This window comes from Xyrauchen texanus, chromosome 27 (assembly GCF_025860055.1).
Source record: "Xyrauchen texanus isolate HMW12.3.18 chromosome 27, RBS_HiC_50CHRs, whole genome shotgun sequence".
NCBI classification, from domain to species: Eukaryota; Metazoa; Chordata; class Actinopteri; order Cypriniformes; family Catostomidae; genus Xyrauchen; species Xyrauchen texanus.
The window spans coordinates 22000198-22011850 of NC_068302.1; the positions used below are offsets into that span (position 1 = coordinate 22000198).

Here is an 11653-nt window from a genome sequence, read left to right on the forward strand (position 1 = left end):
ATTTTCAAGTTTACAATTAACCTACCTTATTCAAGGTAGAAAGTATTTAATCTTTTCTGCTATATTCACATCACCACAAAATCATTTTTTGATATTGTTCTCCACATTGATGTTGTTCTGTTGGCCACTTTGATGTTCAATCAACCACAATAACAATTCTTAAAACAAATGACACAATATTTGATTGTTCCCTCTCGTTAGGAAACAGAATATGATCTTGTTTAAATGATGGGCATCAATAGAGAGGAAAAAACAATGAACTGCTGCTGAGGTTTGGGGATATTAAAACTCCAATTCCCCTAAAGAATCTCTCTTAGTTAGATGACAGTATACACTGCACTGTGATTGCCTCTAACTATTTGCATCTGAATGTAGGTCATACGAAATGCAGATCATACTGTATGCACAGTGGAAAAAGAGCATTTTGGTGTTCAGGTTATTGCAACAGTTGAACCCCATTTATTTATAAATATGAGCAAAAGTGCTACCTTTCCCTGTAGTGGTTGTCCCGCAAAATAATTCCAAAACCAAGAGCTATAAAACATTAGAAGGTTACATAGAAACCCAGTTATGTATCTGCTGTCATGTATAGATGTATTCAGTATAAGGAGAATGTATTGTGGACAAAAGCTTCTTTATGATGGCAGGTCTCAGATTACATGTAAGAAACGATTTCAGGAAATTAGAATAAATTCAGGGTGTCATTCATGCATTCTAATACTGATCCTATACAGACAAGCAAATGGATATTATTGTGAAAATAGGTCAGACACTAACCTCATCTTAACCCAAATGCCCAAAACGATCATACAAGACAGCCCAACTATGTCAATGTGTGTGTGTGTGTGTGTGTGTGTGTGTGTGTGTGTGTGTGAGAGAGAGAGAGAGAGAGAGAGAGAGAGACTGAGATTGAACTTTGGAATTCAGGTGAAAGGTAAACGTACAAGAACAAAAGCGATGTGCTTCACATGTTCATACTTCAATTTTAACTTTTAAAATTTAAAAATTATTCTCAAAAGTTAACATGCCTAAGGGTGTAGGAAATTAAAAAGTGGGAGCTTGAATTAAAGTATGGTTATCTGACAAAAAAAAAACATTATAATGTTGTTAACATTCCTGAATGCACCCACTGACACAATGGCAAAAGTATAAACAACACAGAGTGACTTTTGGTTGGGGTTTCAAATTATCTGTCCTCTTCATTAGAGACTGACCAACACACAAACAGCAATCATATGACACAAAAAAGACATAAAAAAAATAAACACAAATCAGGCCACAATCTTGTGAGTTCTTTATTAATTTTTATTATAAATATGAACTTAATGACATAAAAGTTTCCAAATTCAGAGATAACAAAAAGGCATTAAGGCGTTATTTTCATTTTTCAACAAGTAGCCACCCTATAAAAACATAAGAGTTTACAGAATGTGAGACTTTGAGGCAAATTGCAAAATCAACTGAAAAAGCTTGTCCCAATAAATCTATAAGGACAAACATTCAGTAAATGCCAAAGATCAAATGACCCAATAACAGCTGCAGCAAATTCTCTCAAAGTCCCCAGGGATTGGCTTAGTTTGTTACTGAAGGAAAATACAACATTTTTGAAAAAGTACAATGTGATTAGTTCAATATCTTCATAACCACAAGGCCAGTTCTATGCTGCTGTGTAGTAGCCTGTACTGTGCATGGAAAGAGTCAGAGAAATCTCTTTAACACTCTAAACTTGCATATTCAATAATAGTCACACTACTACCACACTATCAATCTCCCTTACACATTGCACACAGATCCAGTTACATTTCTCAAGCAAAATCTAGAATATTGATATGCTAGAGCCATTCATGACCATAAACAGAACTGAAGTACACAAGGCTTGACCAAACAGAGGTCTTCACTCTTCACCACAATCACAAAGGTTGTTCCACCCCTTCCAACATTTGAAATGATTAGAAAAGCTAAGAGATGTGCCAAAGCTGGTGAAGTTCTTCATTTTCAGTGTATCCAAACCCATTTATCACATTTATGTAACGATATGAAATATGATTCTTCACACTCACAAGTGTAGAATGTTGGAGAAAATAATGATGTCATAATACAAATCAAACGCAACAATAAGAATAAAATGGGAGAAAATTCAACCCTATGACAAAAATGTAACATTCTGCATAATCAAATTAATTGGTTTAAGCTCTAGTTCTCTGAACAGGGAACATTTCCACTGGTGTGTATTCATACCACAACAGATCTTTTATAAGCAGAGCAAAAATAATTTTGGCATCTCATATCATCATAGAAATATATAAGCTATTAGTCAACTGTCAAAAATACTACATTATCCCACTGATGAAATCTTCCTGAATTTAGAAAAGAAGGGAAAGAAAACATAACACAGCACATGGCACATTATGAATCAGCCCAAAACACTTCACATGTCTTCATGTTCCTTTTAAACAGTTCTGGCTGACTCCATTGTAACAGTTATACAACTTGGACAAAAGAATGTGCTCTCTAAAACAATTTATCAAACCTTCTGTAGAACTGACTTATCTAAACATTCACTGTCACCATACTGACCCATCCTTGACCTACTGAAACAAATTACCACATTGCTGCAAACAGTAACAAGGTTTACCATGTTTGGCATGACAATGCACATAAGCAGAGAGCCTATCTTGTTTAGGTTATTGTTTTTACAGTTTGGAGGGGTGAAGGTGAAATATTTTACTGATCAAATAATGTGACGTAAACAGGGTGTAACATTTAATTATATAACATTCTGTTAGGGAAAAAAAAATAAAAACCAAAATGGCACAACTATGTTTTCAAAGTGCAGAGCATAACTCATTTCCTCCTCACTCTTTTTAAGAAGAGGTGTGTTACAAGATGAATATACAAGCTAATCTACATTGCTTGAATAGCGACACACACTTAAAGCAAATATGTTTGTTTCCCATAGGTGAACGACTAAATTTTTTCTAATAATTGAAAAATATGACTAGTATAGTAGTCTTTTGCTAGTCCATTGTCATTGCAGCTTTATAATGGAAAATGTGCATCATTAAATAAAACTAATTATAAGCAGTTATTAGGTGTAAAATCTGTCTTTTCTATCATGCTACTATACCTGACTCTAACATTTCAAACTATTATAAAATAAGAACTAGGAGCTGTGACTTGAATGCACCCAAAAATGAAAATGATGTGATCATTTACTCACTATTTTGTTGTTCCAAGCATATATGGCTTTCATTCTTATTGGGAACACAAAAGTAGACGTTAACCCAAAAATGAAAATGCTCTCATCATTTACTCACCATACTGCCATCCCAGATATGTATGACTTACTTTCTTCTGCTGAACACAAACTAAGATTTTCAGCTGTTGGTCCTTACAACGCAAGTGAATGGTGAACAGATTTTGGTGCTCCAAAATGCACATAAAAGCCACATAAAAAAAATAATAGATATGTCTCAAGTGGTTAAATATATATCTTCAGAAGCGATATGATAGGTGTGGGTGAGAAACAGATCAATATTTAAGTTCTTTTTTCCTATAAATCTCTACTTTCACTTTCACATTATTTTTCTTTTGTTTTTGGCTATTCACATTCATGCATATCACCACCTACTAGGCAGGGAGGAGAATTTATAGTAAAAAAAAAAAGGACTTAAATATCGATCTGTTTGTCACCCACATCATATCACTTCTGAAGATGTAGGAGTTAACCACTGGAGTCCTATTGATTACTTTTATGATGCTATTATATGCTTTTTGGACCTTCAAGTTTCTAGCCACCATTCACATGCATTCTATGGACCTACAGAGCTGAGACATTCTTTAAATTTGTGTTATGCAGGGAAAAAAAGATCATACACATCTGGGATGGCATGATGGTGAGTAAAGAATGAGAGAAATTGAAATTTAGGGTGAACCATCCCTTTAAGGCAGAATGTTAGCATCAGTCCCCATTCACTTTCATTGCACAATTTTTCAATACCCAAAGTAAATGGTGACTGGGGCTAACATTCTGCTTAACATCTCCTTTTGTGTTTCAAGGAGGAAAGAAAACCATACAGGTTTGGAACAACATAAGGGTGAGTAAATGATGATAGACTGGAAAATTTTTTGGTGAATTATGCTTTTAAAATGCTACCATTAAACGTCTCGCCTAAAGTTAACTGCACAGGGTATTTATTATGTAACAATATATGCAAACCTAAAACCTAAGTAATGGAGTTTTAATTAGTATCACTCAGCTAGTCATGCTCACATCAGCCTTGCCGAAGGTGAAGTTAATACAACATTTTTTTAAATGTATACATATGAGAAAGCAGAGGCCTTTTTGGCATATCATTGGCTTTCATCATTTATATGCCAATGTCAAGCAGCAAGAACATTAACATGGCTCTCATGGCTTATTCACACCAAAACACTAATGACCTAAATATTGATCTACCTGAAAATACTTCTAACAATGCATACCTCTAGGTCAAGGGCTGACTGCTTACAGCACCTCTAAAATTGCAAATGTGCTTGAAAAGAAAATTATTAACAACGAAAATATTTGTATGAGTGTAATGAGGCCAAGCTAAGCAAGCTTTTTAACTGTGATTTATCTTTTAAGGCGTACTGAAGTAAGACTGCAAATGATGCTGCTCTGTCCATTCAGACACAAGCAACAGATGAAGACACAGGTTTTCAGCCCTCTGTGGCAAAGAGCAAAAATGCCTTTAGTTTACTGCACTTTAACCCCAAATAAGAAGAGGGTGAGGGCAAGAAAGATCAGTCCCAAAGGCCAAACCAAAGACAGCAAAGACCAGTCCCTCAGAGACCAGCAAAGCTTTGATAGCAGTTGAATGATGAGATGATGTCCAGAAAAGAGCAACTTTGTTCAAGTATTGACCTTTCGAATTTTCGTTTTTTGCTCTTTAAGAAGTTTTAAACGATTAACAGTAGTCTCAAGTTTTCAACATGGATTTGGAATTTTTGCACACGGAAAGGGTGATGATTAGAGTGAGCAGGGTGAAATATTGCTTTCAATCGCTTTGTCAACCCCCTGTTTCTAACAACTGATGGCTTTCTAAGTTGGGCTTTGATATCCTGCCATTCCTCTTGTTCTGTCTGAGGGAGGACAAATAGATGAAGAAAAGACAAGCTTGTTCTCCTTTAATCAGCTCTGAGGTAGGGGAAGTGGGTCAATGGCAACGGAAGATTACTTGGTTTTCTGGGCCCATCTGAGGTCATCTGATCTGGGTTTCTCTCCTGTCACACTCTGGATCAGATCTTCTAGGTTCCTCCAGAATCCCAATTTCTCTAGAGGATAGTTCAACCAGCCTGCACACACAAACAGATATCCACATGTACAAAATATACAATTAACTTGGCAGTCTTCATTACAGAATATGCCAAATACCAAGGGTGTGTAGTGCTATAGTTCAATTAAGGGTGCCTACACACTAGAGGAAGCTCAGACTTGAAAGCTCCAGTTTGATGGATAGGAGTGCATTAAGAAGTGTTTTCAACTATGTGTGCAAGTTTGTGAGGTTCCTGGAGATAAATCTTTGAAAGACAAATGGTTTTGTTTAAATGAAATGTACACATATTTGCTGACAGTATATGACAGAAGTGTTATTACCTTTTAAAGTTTACAGTGAACACTTACGGATAGGGAATAGGAATGAAATGTGTAACCACTTTGAATATCATGAGCTTGTGTGCGGTACTGTTTGAATGAGATTTTGTTGCACACCAGGCTGTTATTGTGGTAACACAATGGGACATAAACAGAACTGTGGTTGGTTTTTTTCATGTCTCAGATGGCTTCTTCACATCAAAGCACACAATTTTCCAGGCTTGCAAAACTACGGAGCTCCTCAGTGGATAGGGCAAGAATTTTTTTCCGGAAATAGTTTTGAATCCCCTCGCAAATACTTTTTGTGTACCTTCTTAATAGTTTGAGTTCCCTCGCAATAGAAAAAGTAACCATATTTTAACCATGATATTCATAGTGAAACTATAGTGATAACTACAAATGGTATTTGTAGTAAAATCATAATAATCACAAAATTATGTTTTGTTTTCCTCTACTACTACTGCTATGGTTTTACTATGAATATCAAGGTTCAATTTGGTTACTCTAGTAAAACCATGGTAACCTTGTTGCGAGGGAATGCCAAACTACAGCGAGAACCTTCAAAAAATAGCTAAAGACACATCTTTTCCATGAGCACTTAGCCATGCACTCAATTTTTTTGTATCACTATTATATATATTCTTGTTACACTCTAATCTGTCTTGGATACTATTATTCTGATGCAAATTACATTTTGAAGTGCAGCACTTTTCGTACTGCTGTCTCTTTAAGATGAATTGCTTGTGATTTTGTAAGTCACTTTGGATAAAAGCAATGAATAAACGTAAATGTTTTGCGAGGGCAGGCAAAACACTTTCAGAAAACAAATTCCTGCTCTGGCCACTAAGGGGGCTTTCACACTTGGTTCGATTGCCTGTTCCGAACCAGAGTTTGATTGCTCCCCCCCCCTGCCCCTGCCCCCGATGGACTGTGTTCACATTATATATTTGTATCCGAACCGCGGTACGCTTGCGTCATGAAGCTGCAGCTGGTGCGTAATCGTGTTGCTTGATAACCACGAAATGAAAAGGCATCAAAATTCAATGAATAGACTTGCTCGGTTCACATTTGTTCTTCTTTTTTTTAACCTTTTGGTTTTGTTTTCAACATCAAGATACAGAAACACACTTGCGTCTGTCTGCCGCAAAAATACTGAAATCGTTCAAAAGACAGCGGGCTGTCCGCTGAAGACAATTTTTGCGAAGGCAAGCAGAAATCATCTCTCTGCTTGCAGCGCGTGTGCGTCAATCCCGCTTTTCGTCAAGGTAAGTGTATTTACACACACACGCGCGCACGCACGCACGAAAGTAAACCCTTTCCGCTCATTTTGAAAGTGACGCGTGTGAGACTGACGACCACATTATACGTCATCAATAGCGGTTCACTTCCGCGGTTTGGTTCGATTGCGTTCATATCAGCAGCGAACCGTACTGGAGTTCACACGAACCGTACCCCAGACCACCTTTTTATGCGGACTCGAGTACGGCTCGCGGGTGCGCACCCGAGTTCGGAAGACAGCGTTCACATCATCCAAATGAACCGAACTCTGACGTCATTCGAACCGGGGTGCGCACCAAAAGTGCTAGTGTGAAAGCCCCCTAAGGGGCTCCGTAGTAATTGGCCGGTACAGAGAATTTAAAACGACCAAACGTTGGATGATTTATCGTCCTCGGCAATACATCACTCGAACACTACTAAAAACTGAATTTCCAAAAGAAAAATTTTAATTGTCTCGATTAAATTCTTAAGTGGTCAACAGGAATATTGCAGAGCTCACATAATCCTCCTGTCCTTCCAAGTTTGTTCTTTCAAAGAAGCTAGACAAAACAGGTCTTTATGAGAGTGCAAGTTTGATCTTTGAGAAACAGCTCTTGTGTGTAAGAGCCATTAGCATATGAGCACAAATTTAAGTCTTTATGCAAAACAATGCGAGTATACCTGTTGTAATGCAGAAGTAGGTCTCATGAGGTGAAACGTGGTGAACTCTGTGGTGTTTCCTTGGTAATATTATGTGACAGTCCTGAAGAAACGTCACCCAGCGTGGGAGCCCAAAATATGTGTGTGACCATTTATGGATCTGATTGGTCAATGTAACAAAAATGGCTAGAGCAAAGATGTAACAGTACCAGGGGTAGTTCCGATAGATCTCCGCTGGAGAGAGATTGAGAAAGAGAGCAGAGAACGATGTGAGATGCGAAGTCAGAAATTGCATTCTTGGTTCATTATTTGTTTCTCTATGGAACGGATAACGTGTTTGTGGTCTTACCTGGTGAGAGCATCAAGAAGTTTGCAGCCATATTAGCCAGAGGGATGATGGTTAACATACAGTTATCACCATTTGTCTCAATGAAATCATGCCGTGTTATAGCTGTTGGATCGATGTGGTGCTCTCGAAAAGGGCGAATGAAGGCCTGGGAGCAAACAAACAAAGAGGAGAAATTGATTTTTAAGAGAAATTACTTTACTAATGCAATTACAGATTGGTTGAAAACTTTTTGCTAAGAGTGTAGTTGTCAAATGGCCAGCTACCAGCGTGATGTTCTCTGTAATCTGTACTCCTATATACCGTTTTCTTTTTTGCTTTTTCACCCATGTAATCCAATTTTCAAATTACAAAATTAAAAAAGGAGGAGAATTGTCCCTTTTACACAACTCTGTACAAAAACTTTAATTGTAGTCCTAAATATTATCTCATTGTCCAATGGAATCTGTAGAATTCAATATCTGTTAGTCTACAAACTATGTGATGGAGAACCATGTTATATGCCTAAATCTCTCTGAAGATCAAATATGTATAGAGTTGTAATCTGAATAACATTAAGAAGAGAAAAATAGTGGGGGGCCTGGGTAGCTCAGCGAGTATTGACGCTGACTACCACCCCAGGAGTCGCGAGTTCAAATCCAGGGCGTGTCGAATGACTCCAGCCAGGTCTCCTAAGCAACCAAATTAGGCCGATTGCTAGGGAGGGTAGAGTCACATGGGATAATCTCCTCGTGGTCACTATAATGTGTGGTTGTCACTCTCGGTGGGGCACGTGGCGAGTTGTGCGTGGATGCCACTGAGAATAGCATGGGCCTCCACACGCACTACATCTCCGCGGAAACGCGCTCAACAAGCCACGTGATGAGGGGATTGAAGGTCTCAGACACGGAGGCAACTGAAATTCATCCTCCGCCACACGGAATGAGGTGAGTCACTACACCACCACAAGGATTTAGAGCGCACTGGGAGTTGGTCATTCCAAATAAAATTAAAAAAAAGAGAAAAATAATGCCATTTCACCCTTGTACCTTCCCAAAGATTGGCAGATCCACCGACCCCCATGTGTCAGCACCCCAGTGGACCAGACCAGAGGCAAAATCTGCAGTCAAAATTCCTGCCACTGCACACAAAACACACCAAATCTAAGCAAATCTATCCCAAATTAAAATCCATTTCAGTTCACAGAGGGAAACAAATGTCCGGCTAGTTTTAAAGAGACACAGAGAGAAACGTTATGGTAGCAACCAGAATTTCAGAGATGTAGTTTTAATTTTGTTGTGTCTGCCTGTGCTCAATTAAGCCTTGATGTGTTTGTGTAGGTTTGCTTGTTGTACCAACCAATGCTGAGGAGGATGTACCAGGAATGTCCCAGGTGGAAATATGTTACCAGGTAACAGAAGTTGAAGGCCATGAGGGTAAAGCAAAGAATCACACTGCTCAATTCTTGACATCTTTTTCCTGAGAAAGAAAGAAAGAAAGAAAGAAAGAAAGAAAAGAAAGAAAGAAAAGAAAAGAAAGAAAGAAAGAAAGAAAGAAAGAAAGAAAGAAAGAAAGAAAGGTTTCTTTGGTAAACATTCACTGGAGTTGCAAAGATCTATCAGCTTTTCATCCCAAGTGACAATTAAAGTACACTAATTGCAGGTACATTGTGACCCAAAAGCAACCTAAGAATAAGTGCCTTGCTCCAGGATACATTGTTGCTATATTAGGATTGATTTCAGGAGCAAAGTTCCTGAACGTTAAACTACATTTCTATAAAAAGGACAAAATGGAAAATTCAATCAACAGAATAGCCACATCAATAAAATAACTAACCATAAACTCTTCAAGTATTAACTGGCAGTTAAAAAAAAATACAGCAACGCTGTGGTAGAAACTGCTGTACAAGTCAGAAGTTTTAAACTGAGACAAAACATATATAAATATGAGATTGTGGTGGGTCAGTAGTCAAAGCAATGCTCTTATAGTCACATTGTTTTCTTACAATGACAATTGTATCGAAGAACAAATCTGAAGTGACCGAACGACAAACACAATTCACAACACAGTTGACACAACAATGAAAGGTCCTGTGTCTGAATCCAGAAATAATGCCGTGTTTGTTCCAGTGTGACCAAGTCAGTCAGAATTGGCCTGATCGAATACGGAGAGCCTGAACACTCCCTCCATTACCATGGCGACTGTAAAAAGCACTGAACTATCAAAGGACACTGATATCAATTTGGAGGACACTTCAGAAAACACAAAAACACACATCCTTTGCTCTTCATTCCACAATTAACCAGCACACACCACCCACACAAACAAAATCATACACACCTATGCCACACCCTCACACTGGTCTGCAGTGCTTACTGTGTGGTTTTGTTTGACATTTTCTCTCCTGTTCACTGTTATATGCAGCGTTTTCCATCCACAATGTATACTGTTTCCTTCTAATACAGATAGAGATCCTCTATTCACCACACAGTCAAATTAGGAGTTAGACAAACTAGGGCTTACAGGTTTTTTTAATCTAATGTGTTAATAAATGTGCCCCAAAACCCACATAGAGGCAGCTTAAAAGCAATCCACACAACTCCAGTGGTTAAATCTATATCTTCAGGAGCAATATAATACATGTGGTTGAGAAACAAATCAATATTAAAGTAATTTTTAAACATATATCTCCATTTTCACTTTCTTATTCTTGTTTTTGGCGATTCGCATTCTTTGTGCATATCGCCACCTACTTGGCAGGGAGGAGAATTTATATTAAAAAAGGACAAAAATATTGATGCGTTTCTCACCAACACTTATCATATCAATTCTGAAGATATGGATTTAACCACTGGAGTCTTATCGATTACTTTTATGCTGCCTTTATATGCTTTTTGGACCTTCAAAGTTCTGGTCACAATTTACTTTTTCCTTTTTTAAATTTTTTTTATTAATTTTGTCTCATTGTGAGGACCTACAGAGCAGAAATATTCTTCTAAATATCTTTGTGTTCTGCATTAGAAAGAAAGTCATACTCATGTGGGATGGCACGAGGATGAATTATGAGAATTTTCATTTTTTGGTGATCTATCCCTTTAAGGTACTTCCAACCATTGTCATTTAATGTTTTATTATTAATATATGTGGAAGGCATAATTAAATCACTAATGAACTCACTAATCAATTCAATATTTAGAGTCCATCAGTGGCACGATTAAATCCCTTGGGACTCAAAGACAGAGCTCACAAATGGCCTTATTATAAATGAAGACAATCCTGTTTGACTCATCTAATGACAGGCATCACTGGTGGGGCGTTGCATTCATTCAAACCCACATCACTTATAATATTCATTACAATAATAACTGCGTCGTGTTTACACTTTCACAGACAACAGACTGAAGCTACTCGTTCTGCTACGTGCACTTCTTAAACCGACTTCTCTATACCAGAAGGCAGATAGGTAGAGCTCTGTGACCGACCGTGCTGTCCAGGTGAAACTCGTAGCTGGCAGTCCGTGCAGTCCGCGATGTAGGCAGTGTCGGGCGGATAGCGGCGCTAACTAGAAACACCAAAACAGGTTTACATTCTCACCTGGCGAGTATAATTCCGCGAGCTCTCGAGCACCCGCGTGCTGTGGACCCCATCTTGCGCCCGGCTGATCCGATCCACTTGCTTCGGGTGTATGAAAGTTTTCCGAAGCCCTGCTTTTGCTCTCGGCGCTCGCCATATTTAGTCCGGTTCGGGCGCAGCGGATGCGTTGCCGTTGATTCCGC

At 38.2% G+C, this 11653-nt stretch overlaps 1 protein-coding gene across 1 annotated transcript; it reads right to left on the minus strand.

Moving 5' to 3' along the window:
• Positions 1 to 1282: 1282 nt before the first annotated feature.
• On the minus strand, positions 1283 to 11653 carry peds1 (plasmanylethanolamine desaturase 1). Its single transcript, XM_052094928.1, has 6 exons — positions 11472 to 11653; positions 9237 to 9356; positions 8927 to 9018; positions 7902 to 8046; positions 7574 to 7786; positions 1283 to 5337 (listed from the first exon to the last, which is right to left on the minus strand). Exons 1-6 carry the CDS (start codon positions 11605 to 11607, stop codon positions 5216 to 5218), a joined length of 828 nt encoding a protein of 275 aa, XP_051950888.1. The 5' UTR covers positions 11608 to 11653; the 3' UTR covers positions 1283 to 5215.

Excerpts from the sequence above, each read along its gene's own strand:
- peds1 (XM_052094928.1), bottom strand. The coding sequence starts at position 11,607 with ATGGCGAGCGCCGAGAGCAAAAGCAGGGCTTCGGAAAACTTTCATACA. Across the intron at positions 9,019-9,236 it reads GTACATCCTCCTCAGCATTG|TGGCAGGAATTTTGACTGCA; the intron begins GTTGGTACAACA and ends TTTTGTGTGCAG. Across the intron at positions 8,047-8,926 it reads ATCTGCCAATCTTTGGGAAG|GCCTTCATTCGCCCTTTTCG; the intron begins GTACAAGGGTGA and ends GTTTGCTCCCAG.